This window comes from Schistocerca piceifrons, chromosome X, assembly GCF_021461385.2.
Source record: "Schistocerca piceifrons isolate TAMUIC-IGC-003096 chromosome X, iqSchPice1.1, whole genome shotgun sequence".
Classification (NCBI taxonomy): Eukaryota; Metazoa; Arthropoda; class Insecta; order Orthoptera; family Acrididae; genus Schistocerca; species Schistocerca piceifrons.
The window spans coordinates 111,141,868-111,154,615 of record NC_060149.1 but is presented as its reverse complement, the minus strand read 5'-3'; the positions used below and the strand labels follow the sequence as shown (position 1 = coordinate 111,154,615).

The following is a 12,748-nucleotide window of genomic DNA, read 5'->3' as shown; positions in this document are numbered from 1 at the left end:
CTGTAACAACAACAGTAATTCTCATTGCTATTACAAATAAACAGATAGTGAAATCCCAAAAAATCCGTGTAAGTTTCGAAGTCTGCAAATGACATAAGCAAATGGCAGTATTCCCAGATCACGTGACAATCCCAGGTTAAAGTAGACAACATGGGTAGAACCCATTGCTCACTCCAGAGACCTTTATACTCCATGATCACAATCTAAAACAAGTTTCCGCTGTCCCGTGATGCGTCATGTCTGTTGGTGGGGGTATTCGTGTGCAAGTTTTCGTAGCTAAACTTTCATATCTTTGTATGTTCTTTGCAGTGGAAGTGCGCGCGACATTCAGTGTAGAGCTTCCAGGAAGAGGAGCTTTGGTGTTTACTGTGGTCTGTCAGTTTCGAGTCGGTTCAACAGTTGGTAATACGGTATTGTTGTTCGGAGTTAGGCACATACGCCCAGACAATGGGTTTGTGAACGTTTGGAAGCCGTTCGTTTCTTGCGACGCAATGAAACTTCTTGGGTTTGTGGAAGTGGTTAACCACCAACATAATGTACCGGTCAGCCGATCCCGACACTCAACGTTGACTATATTCAGAGACAAAGATGAGGCAGTAATGTTAGTTCAGCAGCCATCGAATAAAAGAGGACAAAGATACAAGGTATAACGAAATAATACTTTGTTTATATCTATTAAATTGCCATATTACCTTTCCTGTATTATGAAGAACGAATAATCTTAAGTACTGGAATGTACGTTTCTCATGATCTGTATTGGTGTTTTGTTCTAATCATCCCTGCGTGGTGGAGGGTGTTACATTTGAAGTTACATCTGTAATCAAATTCATAATCCCCGGTTTGTAACCATTCCGCTGTCGAATACATTTTTTTTATTTATTTTCAGTTCTTTCGTGTGGTCAGTAATCTGACGAGTTCCCCAAACATTATACGCAGATATAAAATTATCTTACAATACTGCATTTGAACATGACAAATAGCCGTACGAATAGTCTTAACAGTAGTTGACTGAACATAAAGATACGCACATACATAGATACAGTGACGTTGCGGTAGTAAACTGTGGATGACTATAGTAATAATAAAAATAAATCATTTTTAGAAACTAGCTGTGGATTGAAATATCAGTAGTTAAATATCTAGGAAATATGAATTAACATCCCACCAATTTAAAGTTCAGTAAGTAAATACAAACATTTAATATCAGCAAAGACTTTAATTTCATTCTGAATAATTCTGCTTCATATGTTCGTATAGTAGCTGACAGATTGCTATTCCCATATATGACCATTCATGTTTGGACTGTAGCCTGTTATTCTTAAATTAGTTGTATAGTGATGATAACTTCGCCCATAGACTGGTCAATCTGCAATAATAATTTAATGTTAAGGTGTTTGTTTACAGCACAGCCCCATAATTCCAAACCACAATTGAGATATAGATAAATTGTGCCATAATATACGATTTTCAATGTTTTGCTGGTGATTTTGTTTGATAACATGTTGAACAGATATAAGCCACTGCTTGTTTTGCTGCAGTGTAGTTCATATGGTTTACCCATTGAAGGTTTTTATGTAGACAGGTAGTAAGGAATTTAACATTGACACTGTTTGTTGTTGAGATACTACAGTTATTGCCCAGTTCTATTTGATTTGACTGTTTTAACTGTTAGTATTGGGGATTTTCTTGATTTAGTGTTTAAGCCCGGATGAATAAAATTGCCGTTGCATCTGCCATACCATGAGTTGCAGCAGATTTCAGTCCATTACTGTTTTTACCATAAAATGAAGAGAGATTCGTTGTCAGCATAGCTTATTGTGTGTGAATTGGAAGTTTAGAAATATCATTAACATACACCACAAATAGAAAAGGATCAAAAATAGAATCTTTGGAAACATCTGATGTTACTTTATCACTGGTGGACCAGAAACTCATAATCTTATTATCCACTTGGCAGCAGAGTTTTGTACACTGCATTTGAATTATTAAGTAGGTGCACAGTAAGTGCATGGATGAGTTATTATGTTATCAGTTTCTTCGGCAGAAATTCATGGTTAACTGTGTCAAATGCTTTTGAAAGGTATAAATATCTGCCTGTTGTCTGGATACCTTTAAGAAGCCATGCTCTTAATGTAGAAAATCAATAAATTCGATAGTTGTACTGCAGTCTTTCCTGGAACCATCCTGTGTTTTTATTAGCACTTTGTTTCATGTGGAGTGAAAGTAAATCTATTTCAAATACCTCATTAAAAGTGGGAGCAATGAAATTGTCAAAATAATTGAAGCCTTAGATACTGCCTGACTAATCTGATCTAATCTCAAACTGGTGATGATAACCAACTCTTTGAAATCCAATATGTGAGATATACTTCTCATAAAAAGAATTATTGTTCTATTTTCATCACGTTTGTTGACCAGCTGAGCCTAGACCATGGGATATACTACAGTGTGTCACTGTAACATAGCTCACAGAAATAATACTGACACAAAATAAATACTGGCAGCATGCTGTTTTCACATGAACGACGTCACACGCTACATCATCGTTGTATCGGGATAAAGCCAACATCTGGTACCGGTAGGCTCAATTAACCCTAACTTTTCTTGTTTCCCATTTTGTGGATGGTTTGACTACACTTGTTTGTAAGCAACTTGAATAGATGTGATTTCTAATGTTGCAGTTGATGGTATCAATGAGTTGTTTTGCTGTTTGTGACATACATGTCTTAACTACAGCACGTGACATACAATCTCACCCCACTAATGATCTGTTCTCTAAGAAGTTAACTGCTTTTAACACTTAACGTTCATGAAGCCTCTTCAGACATAAAATCTGATACTTGGGGTGACATATTTTGGTATCGATCCATGTAAATCATTAAGCTGTAGTGCACTATATGTTGCAGAGATAAAGTATTTAAAAGAATGTTACGTATGATGTTTGGGTCCATCATGAGTTTGCCTTCACATCTGTATGTTGGTCATTATCTCTAGTCACAAAGGTTTCTCAGTACTTATCACTTAGTTTCCAGGAAGCTGTACTTGTATTGGGACATAGTAGTATTTCACTGCTGTGAACTGTTTTAGAAAATTTGGAAGTTCTGACTTAAATGTATTTTTTAGCTGCCCCCTATTTTTGCATGAAAAACTGTTAATTTTGTTGATTTGTATAGCACATCCATATAATGAGTGTTCTGCCTAAACTTGATCAGTTTGGCTAGCTTTTGTAGTCTGATGTTATTTTCACTTTAAATGCATATTAGAATTTTCTGTCTTTCTTAAACCCTTTGGGCACAACTCTGATTCCTGACTTTGGGGACTGTGCATATGACAGGTGCAGACCTAAGTATCTCAGTTTTAGTGCCCTGAATGTAATCCTATTCCTTCACAGGAATGCGTAGAAAGAGAATGTACAAACTGATAAAGCATGTCTACACCCCTCGGAGGGCTCTCAGCTATTTGTATGTCATTTATTTATTCGTGTTCCATAGATCTGGTATACAAAAGAATTGCATGGATATGGAACAAGTCACAATATAAATTAACACAGTAGCCTGCTTGTATATACTAACAAATGTAAATTGCAATTGGTATATAAAAAACAAAGTATGTTAATAGTTACAGGCTTAGGCATTTTATATGGTAAAACAGAGGTATAAAATGATAAAATAATAAATTACAATTTTCCATATTACAAACTATACGTTAGCAGGAATTTGATAGTGCCAATTGCCTGAACACGAATTCCCATACTGGTGTAGGATGTATTAAGTTACAAAGTGGCAATAGCAAATATTACAAGTAAAGTATTACATCTGAGTTACAATGTTACATTAAAGAATTGATTAAGAGAGTAAAAAGCTTTTTCCAGAAGATATACCTTCAATTTACTCTTAAATTTTGGCATTTCACTGGTAAGATTTTTTATGTCAGATGGGAGTGCATTAAACACCTTTATGCTCGAGTAGTGTACTCCCTTTTGTATCAGACTCAAGTTTTGTTCTTGTGTCATAGTCATGATAAGAAGTATTGGTTTTGTACATGTGTAAGTTCTTAGCTGAAAAGCATGTAAGTGATAAGATATGTTGTGAGGTCATTGTTAATATTTTGTGTGTTTTAAAAAGATTTCTGCATGAATGATTCCTGTTAACTCCACTTATAATTCAAATTGCTCTTTTCTGAGTTACAAATGCTTTATTTGCCATTGGTTGGTTACCCCAGAATATTAAGCCATTGGATAACAACGAATGAATGGAAATGGCCAAAATAAGCAGCCTTATCAGCATCACTATTAGCAGTTATTGCTATAATACGTAGAGCATAAGTTGCTGAACTAAGTCTTTTTCTCAAGTCCAAAATATGGCAAGACCAATTTAATTTATTGTCAATGTGGAGGCCTAAAAATTTTCTTGAATAAACTTGATGTATATCTTGATCATTACAGCTTAGACTTATGTCATCCTGAACTTTGTGAGGCCCATAGAAATGTATGAACTGTTTTTTTAAGTTAGGCCATTGCATCTGAACCACTTATGGAGGTCATGGAACACCAAATTGGCGGATGATGCAATATCATTTTCAGGTGTTTGTTCCATTACAGGGGATGTATCATCTGAGGAAAGAGTGACATTGAACAGTGAGGAAGGTCATTAATAAAAATAAGAAAGAGCAAAGGGCCAAGCACCCAATCTTGCGGCACTTCTACACTAACTGTTCCCCAGCCAGATGAAGCTATTGAGCCATCTTCATGATTCAGCAATACCCTCTGCTTTCTGTCAGTCAGGTATGATCTGAGCCACATTCCCACTGTGTCAGTTAAACCATAATAGGCTGCTTTTGAAAGGAGGATTTCATGGCCCACACGGTCAAAAGCTTTGCTTAAGCCGCAAAAAATACCAACTGAAGCCAATTTATTGTTCAGTGCTTCTAGAACTTTATTAGTAAAGGATAATATGGCATCATCAGTTGACAGGCCTCATTGGAAACCAAATTGGCATTGACTAAGAGTCTTGTGGAAATTCAGGTGTTCTACAATTCTCCTATCCATCAGTTTCTTGAGAACTCTGGAGAATCATGTTAAAAGGGATATAGGGAGGTAGTTAGAAGCATCAGTTTTTCCCCCCTTCTTGAACAGTGGTTTCACATCGGCATACTTCATTCTATCAGGGACAATACCTTGACTAAGGGATTCATTAAATATATGGCAAAGTATTACACAAATGGCATTATGACAATGTTTAAGTACCTTAGTGGAGATATTATCAAAGGCAGATGACATTTTAGTTTGCATTTTAGTGATGATCCTTTTCACTTCACTGACTGTAACTGGGGCTATGAGCATTTAATTAATTTTGCACAGACCAGATCCTTTCAGAAGGTCCATAGCCTTGTTGACTGAACCCCTACAGCCAGTTTTCTTAGAAGCTGTTAGAAAGTGCTCATTTAAGACTGTTGCAACTGCATTCGTTTCTTTAATTAAATTACCGCACTGTCTTATTTCTATTCTGGATACACTCTCCTCCTTTTTTCCCAGCTCCCTTTTGATGACATCCCAGAGGTTTTTTTTTTTGTTGTTAGAGTTGTCTATTCCACTTTTAATACGTAAGGTTTTGGAGCACTTTATAATTCTTTTTAGGATTTCACAATATAATCTGTAGTGTTCTTTTATTGCAGGATCTTCAGAACATCGTTGTGACATATATATAATAATTTTTTGTATTAGATGAAATTTTTATCCCTTTTGTAATCCAGGGTTTGATTTTGCAATTCTGGGGGTTAATTTTAATAGTTTTCATGTGAAATACTGCTTCAAAGAGGGACATGAATTCATCTGTGAATAGGTTGAATTTAATATTAACATTTCTTTCTTTGTATATTGGGCTCCAGTCAGTCTGCTGCAAGAGCTGATTGAAATTTTCTAAAGTGTCCACATTGATTGTTCTGAAGGACCTAAAAACTGGTTTATATTTTTTAATGCCAGAACATAAGTCATTAAGAGTTAGCAACTGCCCAGGGTCTGACAGACCATTAAGAATTTGACATATACTACTAAGACTACTACTAAACTTATCAATAAATGTTCCAATTCTCTTCTACTGGTGTTGCCTGTAAGGAAGTTTACATTAAAGTCACCCATAATGACTAACTGCTTAGCCCTTGAATATATTTTTACCAAAACTGATTCAAGCTGTTTTAAGAAAATGCAGATTTTTCCCTGCAGGAGCCCTATAAATTGTTACCACTATAATAGACTTATTATCAGCAAAATTTCAGATCCACATGCTTCAAAATTAAAATCTTCACAATACATACCTAAGTCAAGTGATTTAGGAGGTATACCCTCTTTGACACAAATTACAGATCCACCTTTCTCTCTGTTTGATCTACAGTTACTATCAGCTAAAACATAACCTTCCAGATGGGGCATCAGCATGGCAGACCTTACATGGTGGGATGAGCACAGTGCCCCAACCTATTACAGCACCTACTTCCTTTTCTGTACTGCAATCTCTCATCTCTTGCCTATTCTTCCTTCTCTTACCCTTTCTCATGGTGGCAGCTTTTGATATTGACCTGTCTATTCCTAAGGTTCTGCTCTCCTTTGTAGGAATATTCTTTCATTCATGTGCTTCATGCTAAGGCTCACTATCAAATCAAACGTAGTAAGAATGGGTGCTGCATCTCCTCATTGGTAATGTATGTTGCTTCATGCCAGGTAAGGACTAAACTCTGTTGTCTTCTGGGATGCCAGAGATCTACAACTCTTCAGGGCTGACAGAGATCTACAACTGTCCAAGATAGTTCTGATTCTGACACATAGGATCTTGCTGAACACCTTGTGACCGACATTGCAATGGTGTCGGTGTCTTCTTCTTGCGCAGCTGTCTTGTGGATGTGTAAGTGATAAATTGAAGACATCCCCCTCTCCTTTACCCCTCGGAATGTCAAATCACGTAATGAACCTTTCAGGCTCTCACCTTGTCTCGCATTGTGGCTCTGGGCTCTGATTCCATTCACAATCGGGTATTATAGCATCTGACTGGTACTCAATGGCTCCATCTCCTCAGAGTCTTCTTTCATATTTAGTTCGGCATTGTCTTCTTTTCACATTGGTGAGATGTTATCATAATTCAGATTCTTAAATCTGGACAAAAACCCAACATCCATTGACAGTTACCAACTGATTACACGAACATGCTCTGCAAACTGCTTGAAAGGATGGTTGCTCACCAAGTATGCTCTGTTCTTGAATCTCAGGGTCTTTTGTCCCTGTATGAGTGTGGATTCCAGGAGGGGCAATGCACAAGCGACCATCTAAGTAGGTTGGAAACGGCAATCTGAAAGGCTTTTTTCTAAATGCCAACACCTCGTTGCTGTCTCTTTTTATCTACATAAGGCATACGGCACCTACTAGTGCCATCATGTTTTATGTACCCTGCATGACTGGGGATTTTGAGGTACCCTACCAAATTTTTATTCATCAGTTTTTATCCCACCGGATGTTCTGGATTAGAGTTGGTACTTCACTCAGTTCCAAGAGAACAGCGCCTCAATGGGCTCCGTTCTGAATGTCACACTCCTCCTCATCATCATCAATGGGCTGGTGACCTCTGATGGACCACTGGGTGTATGTCAGTAACTTCTGCATTTGATACCGCTCCCACCCTGTATCCACAGCTGAATTCCAGCTCTGAGGTGGCATCCAATGGGCCTCTTCTTGGACCCTTACCCATCGTTTCCAGTTCTCTCCTGCAGAAATGGGGGTTGTGAATTTTTTTCGTCGTACAATGGTCTGTCCTGACCAAGAACTGTACTTTGGGCACACAGTGGCTGAACATTGTTGCAAAGTTTCTGTTTTTACGTACAAGAAGCTAACTGGGCTCTCCCATATTCACTAAAGACTAGATGCATGTGAAAGTTAAATGCTCTTTGTTTCTTTGCCAATACCTCTTGCAGTGCAGAATGTGCTACTGTCCTTCGTATCTCCCGATCTGTGGTACAATCCCACTTTCACTATGGTTGCCAAGTTTGTGGTCGGTGGCCCCTTTGGCTCTGAAACTGTTAGACACAGTTCCTCAGTATGGAGTTTGACTGGCCACTGGTACCTTACAGAGTAGTCCAGACAGTCTTCTTGCCAAAGTGGGGATCTTCTCTCCCCAGTTCTGATGTTACCAACTCTTGCCCATCTATGCAGTCACCAAGAACCTGAAGTCTCTGTCCCTCCCATGACCAGTTGGTATCTATTGCTTTCAGTCCTTCAGAAGTATAAGGGTGCTACCGTCTTTTACAGTGACGGGTCTAAAACCATGGATTGGGTGGTTTGTGCTTTTACATCTCCTGCCAGTCAGGAACATAATTCATTGCAGGAACATGAGGTCTTTTTACAGCAGAGCTGATGTCTCTTAACAGAGCTCTCTGTTTTGTTACATGGATTTCCCTTGACTGCGTTTTAAAATGTAGTGTCTCCAGACCATTTACTGATGTTACTCTTGTCACTCTGTGATATCTGCTATTCATGACCTCCTCTGTGAACTGCCTTCTAGGCTGATGTTCTCTGACTTGCAGTTCATGAATATCTTAGCGAATGAATGGGCTGACTGTTTGCCTAGAGAAGAAGCAAATAATACTCCTCCCCCCCCCCCCTCCCCCCCGCATTCACTTTGATGATTCCAGATGCAGATTTGCGGGTGCAATTAAGGCCTGTGCTCACTTTCAGATGGAACAATATCTGATTAGCTACTGCATCCTCTGATGAACTCTGCACTATCAAGAAGACTGCTGCTGTGTGACATACCTCCTTCCATTCTTCCCGGAAAGAATCTGCTGTTGTCTCTCCTCCACATCGGTCATGCCACACTGATCCACATTTTTATTTTACATTATGAGCCACCCCTCATTGTCTGTACTACAAACCAATTTAGAAACCAGTGTTTTAATAGTATTTGCGAAATTTGGAAATTTATCACTGCACCGTTTTGCAAGAAACTCCATATTTGCATGGTACTTACAGATACAGGCAGTTTAGGTGTTGGTACTTTTTTCACCATAGCGGCAAGATGTGGAACGTCAGATTTAAAAAGTTCATATGCTTCAGTAACAGTTAACCTTATTCTCTTCTGCACATAACACTTTTCTTTGGTAATTATATCTCCACCAACCATACTAACTCTGGTTCCTGGAAGACATCTTCAGATGTCATCTCTTGAGAAAAAATTTTGGACTTGTGAAATAAGTTCTTTAGTATAAACTTTATTCCCATGAAGTGGTATTTTCATTCTGGCAGAAGACAAAGAAGTCTCAGTTTCTGTATATTCTGATAACTTCTTCACCACAGCTCGTGTTTTATTGGGGCTCTTAGGCAATGCCTTTCCTAGTGAACTTGCTGACTTATATGGTTGAACTAGTGGGTTACAGGCCTGTTCTTTCTTCATCATTCTGTAGCGTTGTTTTCATTCCCTCTCACTCTGTTTCTTTAATTTATGAAGTGCTGAATTGTCAGTCATTGTTTTTCTTATCATTTGCCTTCTTTTCTTATAGTGCTTCCTTTTGTTTTTTGAATGCAGCTGATGTGCTTTCTCATTGTTCTTCAGTTTTTTTTTAAACGTTTGGACTCTAGCCTTGGATGTCATTGTTGCTATGTATTGTAATCTGAAATCTACTTTAAATTATGCTAAGAGACAAAAAATAATGCCCAAAACATGTACCTTCATTGTAAAACAATATTTCTTAGAGCCTATTTTCTGACATAGCTTCAGTGGGTAATGTCCACACGCAACACACAAATCCCATTCTTAACATACTTTAATTTTACCAGGAGTGTAACAACTGAGTCCTACATGTAAACTAGCTTGCATTCACGGTGTTCTCGTGTACAATTACATAAAGTACTTTTCATAAAGAAAACTTAGTGATGTTTTAGTGTTATGGATGGGACAATTTATTTTGAAATAATAGTAATTAATTTGGAAACAATACATCAGATGAACTTCTAATGCACAAATCTACTTCTTTCTGACTTGCTTTCTAAGTGTCTTGTGACTTGTGCTCTCAAGAATGGCCCACTGGACTATGAACAAGGTTGCAATAATACACTGTTCCAGTGTTTTTGTTCAGCAGAAAAAAAGCAATAATGGATGGTAAAATTTGTGTGTTCTACAATGAAAGCTTTGTAAAATGATAATTAGATGATAAAATGTATATTTTTAGCTTTATTTTTCTTTGGGAAACTATCTCAATAAATATATTTTCATTGAAATGTCTGTTTTCCTGGAATTGCTCAGTGGGTGCTAGTCTCCTCTTTAGTGCTTCACATATAATGGATCAGAGGTGGGATGGTCTGCCCCCTTTGCATGGCAAAGCCCCGAGGTCCACGTGCGACCTTAACTATTTTTCTCATCTTGTTTGTTATTGACGGCCCAACTGGTGTCGCTTACATTTTTAGCCTTGTCCTTTTTACTTTACTTGATCTCTGACTAGAAGACATTCTTTACTCTGTAGTCAGGTTGTTGGGGGTGAGATGTGTGGGAGAGGTCTTTCTTTGTGTGGCTGGGCCATGGGAGACCACTTGTCTGCTCTAATCTACTTACCAGTCCAATCTGTATACTTGTACTTCTATGTAAATTGTATTTGGCACTGGTACCAGTATTGCCGTCAGTGCCTCACTTTTACCACTCCTATGTACTTCCCTCATCCATGCACATTCCCAGTGGACGTCACTACCTCTGGATGAATGAATGTTTGACCAAGGGACTGATGACCTTGCTCTTTAGTCCCTTACCCCATCCAACCTACCAATGCACACTTTCATGTATATTGTGCAGGCCACCTTATGGTGTGTGGCAGAGGGTACCTCTAGTACCACTATCACTTTTCCCCTTCTCTGTTTCATTTGTGGCAAGAACAGCTGTCTATAAACTTCTGTATAAGCTGTAATTTGTTAGATTGTGATCATTTCTGAAGCTATATGTGGGGGGGATAATATGTTTCCCATCTGTTCTTGAACAAATGCTCTTGAAATTTCAACAGTAACCCTCTGCATGGTACACAACACCTCACTTGCAGCGACTGCCACTGCAATATGTTAAGCTTCTCTGTAGTGCTCTCATGCCAGCTAAATAATCCTGTACTGAAATTTACTGCTCTTCTTTGGTTTGGTCAAACAATTATTTTGTAACCAACTTCTTTCATGAACGAAATTACATTTCCTTCTTTCAATGGATCTCAGCCAGGTATTTGCTTTTCCTACAATTAATTTTAAGTGTTCAATTCACTTTAGGTAGCTCAAGACAGTTACTCCTAGGTATTTTACTGTTTCCTGTGAGCTTTCCCCAATAGTGTAGTCAAACAATAATGAATCTCTTTACCTATTTATGTGCAGTATATCACATCTATGGCGTGAGTACTGAGGGTCCTCCAGCACGTTTTGCTCAGCTACTATTGTATGTCAGAGGCGTAATAATTCTTCATGCCCTACATGGATTTCTTTCTGCTGTTTAGATGTGTGGGAGGGGTTGTGTACTCACACACATTGTCAGGTCAGAGAAAAGGAGAAATTACCACATGCAGGGGTAGGTGACAATTCAGCAAATCTACTGGATGCAGAACATCATTGTTTAATGGACAACACACATTTTGCCAGGCGAGAAGACACTCTTCAGTGCCCTTCTGCCAAGAGAATTTTGGGAATGGTTGCAGACCCAACACATTGTCACACTGAAGCGAAGTGAGACTTTAACAGAGGTGAAAGTGACAAGTGGACAACTCAACAGTGCATAGGACATCCATTCGTAACTGATGAAATGCAGTATTATAGGCAAGAGGAATGTCTACTGCAATATTGTGCACGTGGTTATCCAACTGTTGGAATTGTGGGTGGTACAAAATGTTTGACAATGTTGATTAACAGTAATTTAATTGACCAGAAGAATAATATGAGGTTGCCATTCAGGTGTATGTACATGCCTGGGAGATAGCCCTGGAGAAAGTAGAGAGATCGCTCTTGAGGGGAACTTGTCATCAAAACAAGGAAGGGTACTTGTCACTGAGCAGGGGACACTGCCTGGTGAGGAGTTGAGAGAGCTCACTTGGCTTTTGAGTGTCTTCCACCTTGCCATCAATGTGGGACATCTTGCTTTGGCCACCACCAAAAACAAACCTCACATTCTGACTCCATGCTACCTCATGAACATGCTGCAAGCTGTCTGCAGTGCATTTTCAACTACATTCAAATTAGCCCAACCATCGTCTACTAATTGCACTGCAGATCCAAGTCTGCCTGACAATTCCATTTATCTCGTAGCAACCACAATTTAAAACCCTGAGAAGGTTGTTACTGATAATTGGCTAATTATTATTTCCATTTCAGTCATAATAGTAATTTGTAAATTGTATTTGTACAGCTGTGATCCGAAAGCACTTTTGTTTATAAAAATAATTGATTGTGATAAATTTCCACACATTCTTGCACCTGATGTTCCTAATCCTCTTATATAAACTGCAAATATCACACTCAAATAGTATTTAAGATACTGTGATTCATTTTATTTAATGTGCTGATGTTGCAGTAAAGTGCAGTTTAATGTAAGGAGCAGTCAAATGAATCACCGATTACAACAGGACAATGGAATGGTTCCATTCATAAGTAATCACCACACATATTAAGACTTTGTCTCACTGGGAGATGACACGATCGATTCCTGTTTGTAGAATGCAGTTGGACACTGACAGGTCTGCATCCTGATTACTCTTG

General features: G+C 38.4%; 1 protein-coding gene across 2 annotated transcripts in view; it reads left to right on the top strand.

Moving 5' to 3' along the window:
- Positions 1–255: 255 nt before the first annotated feature.
- Positions 256–12,748, top strand: part of LOC124721884 (leucine-rich repeat protein 1-like) — a 119,814-nt gene continuing 107,321 nt past the window's right edge. Inside the window, exon 1 of one of the 2 annotated variants that reach the window (XM_047247036.1) lies at positions 256–644. Coding sequence is in view for 1 of the 2 variants with exons in the window: in XM_047247034.1 (XP_047102990.1) it covers positions 297–644 (348 nt within the window). In the remaining variant the exon portion in view is untranslated. The remainder of the gene's footprint in view (positions 645–12,748) is intronic. The other variant, XM_047247034.1, reaches the window with a different exon arrangement.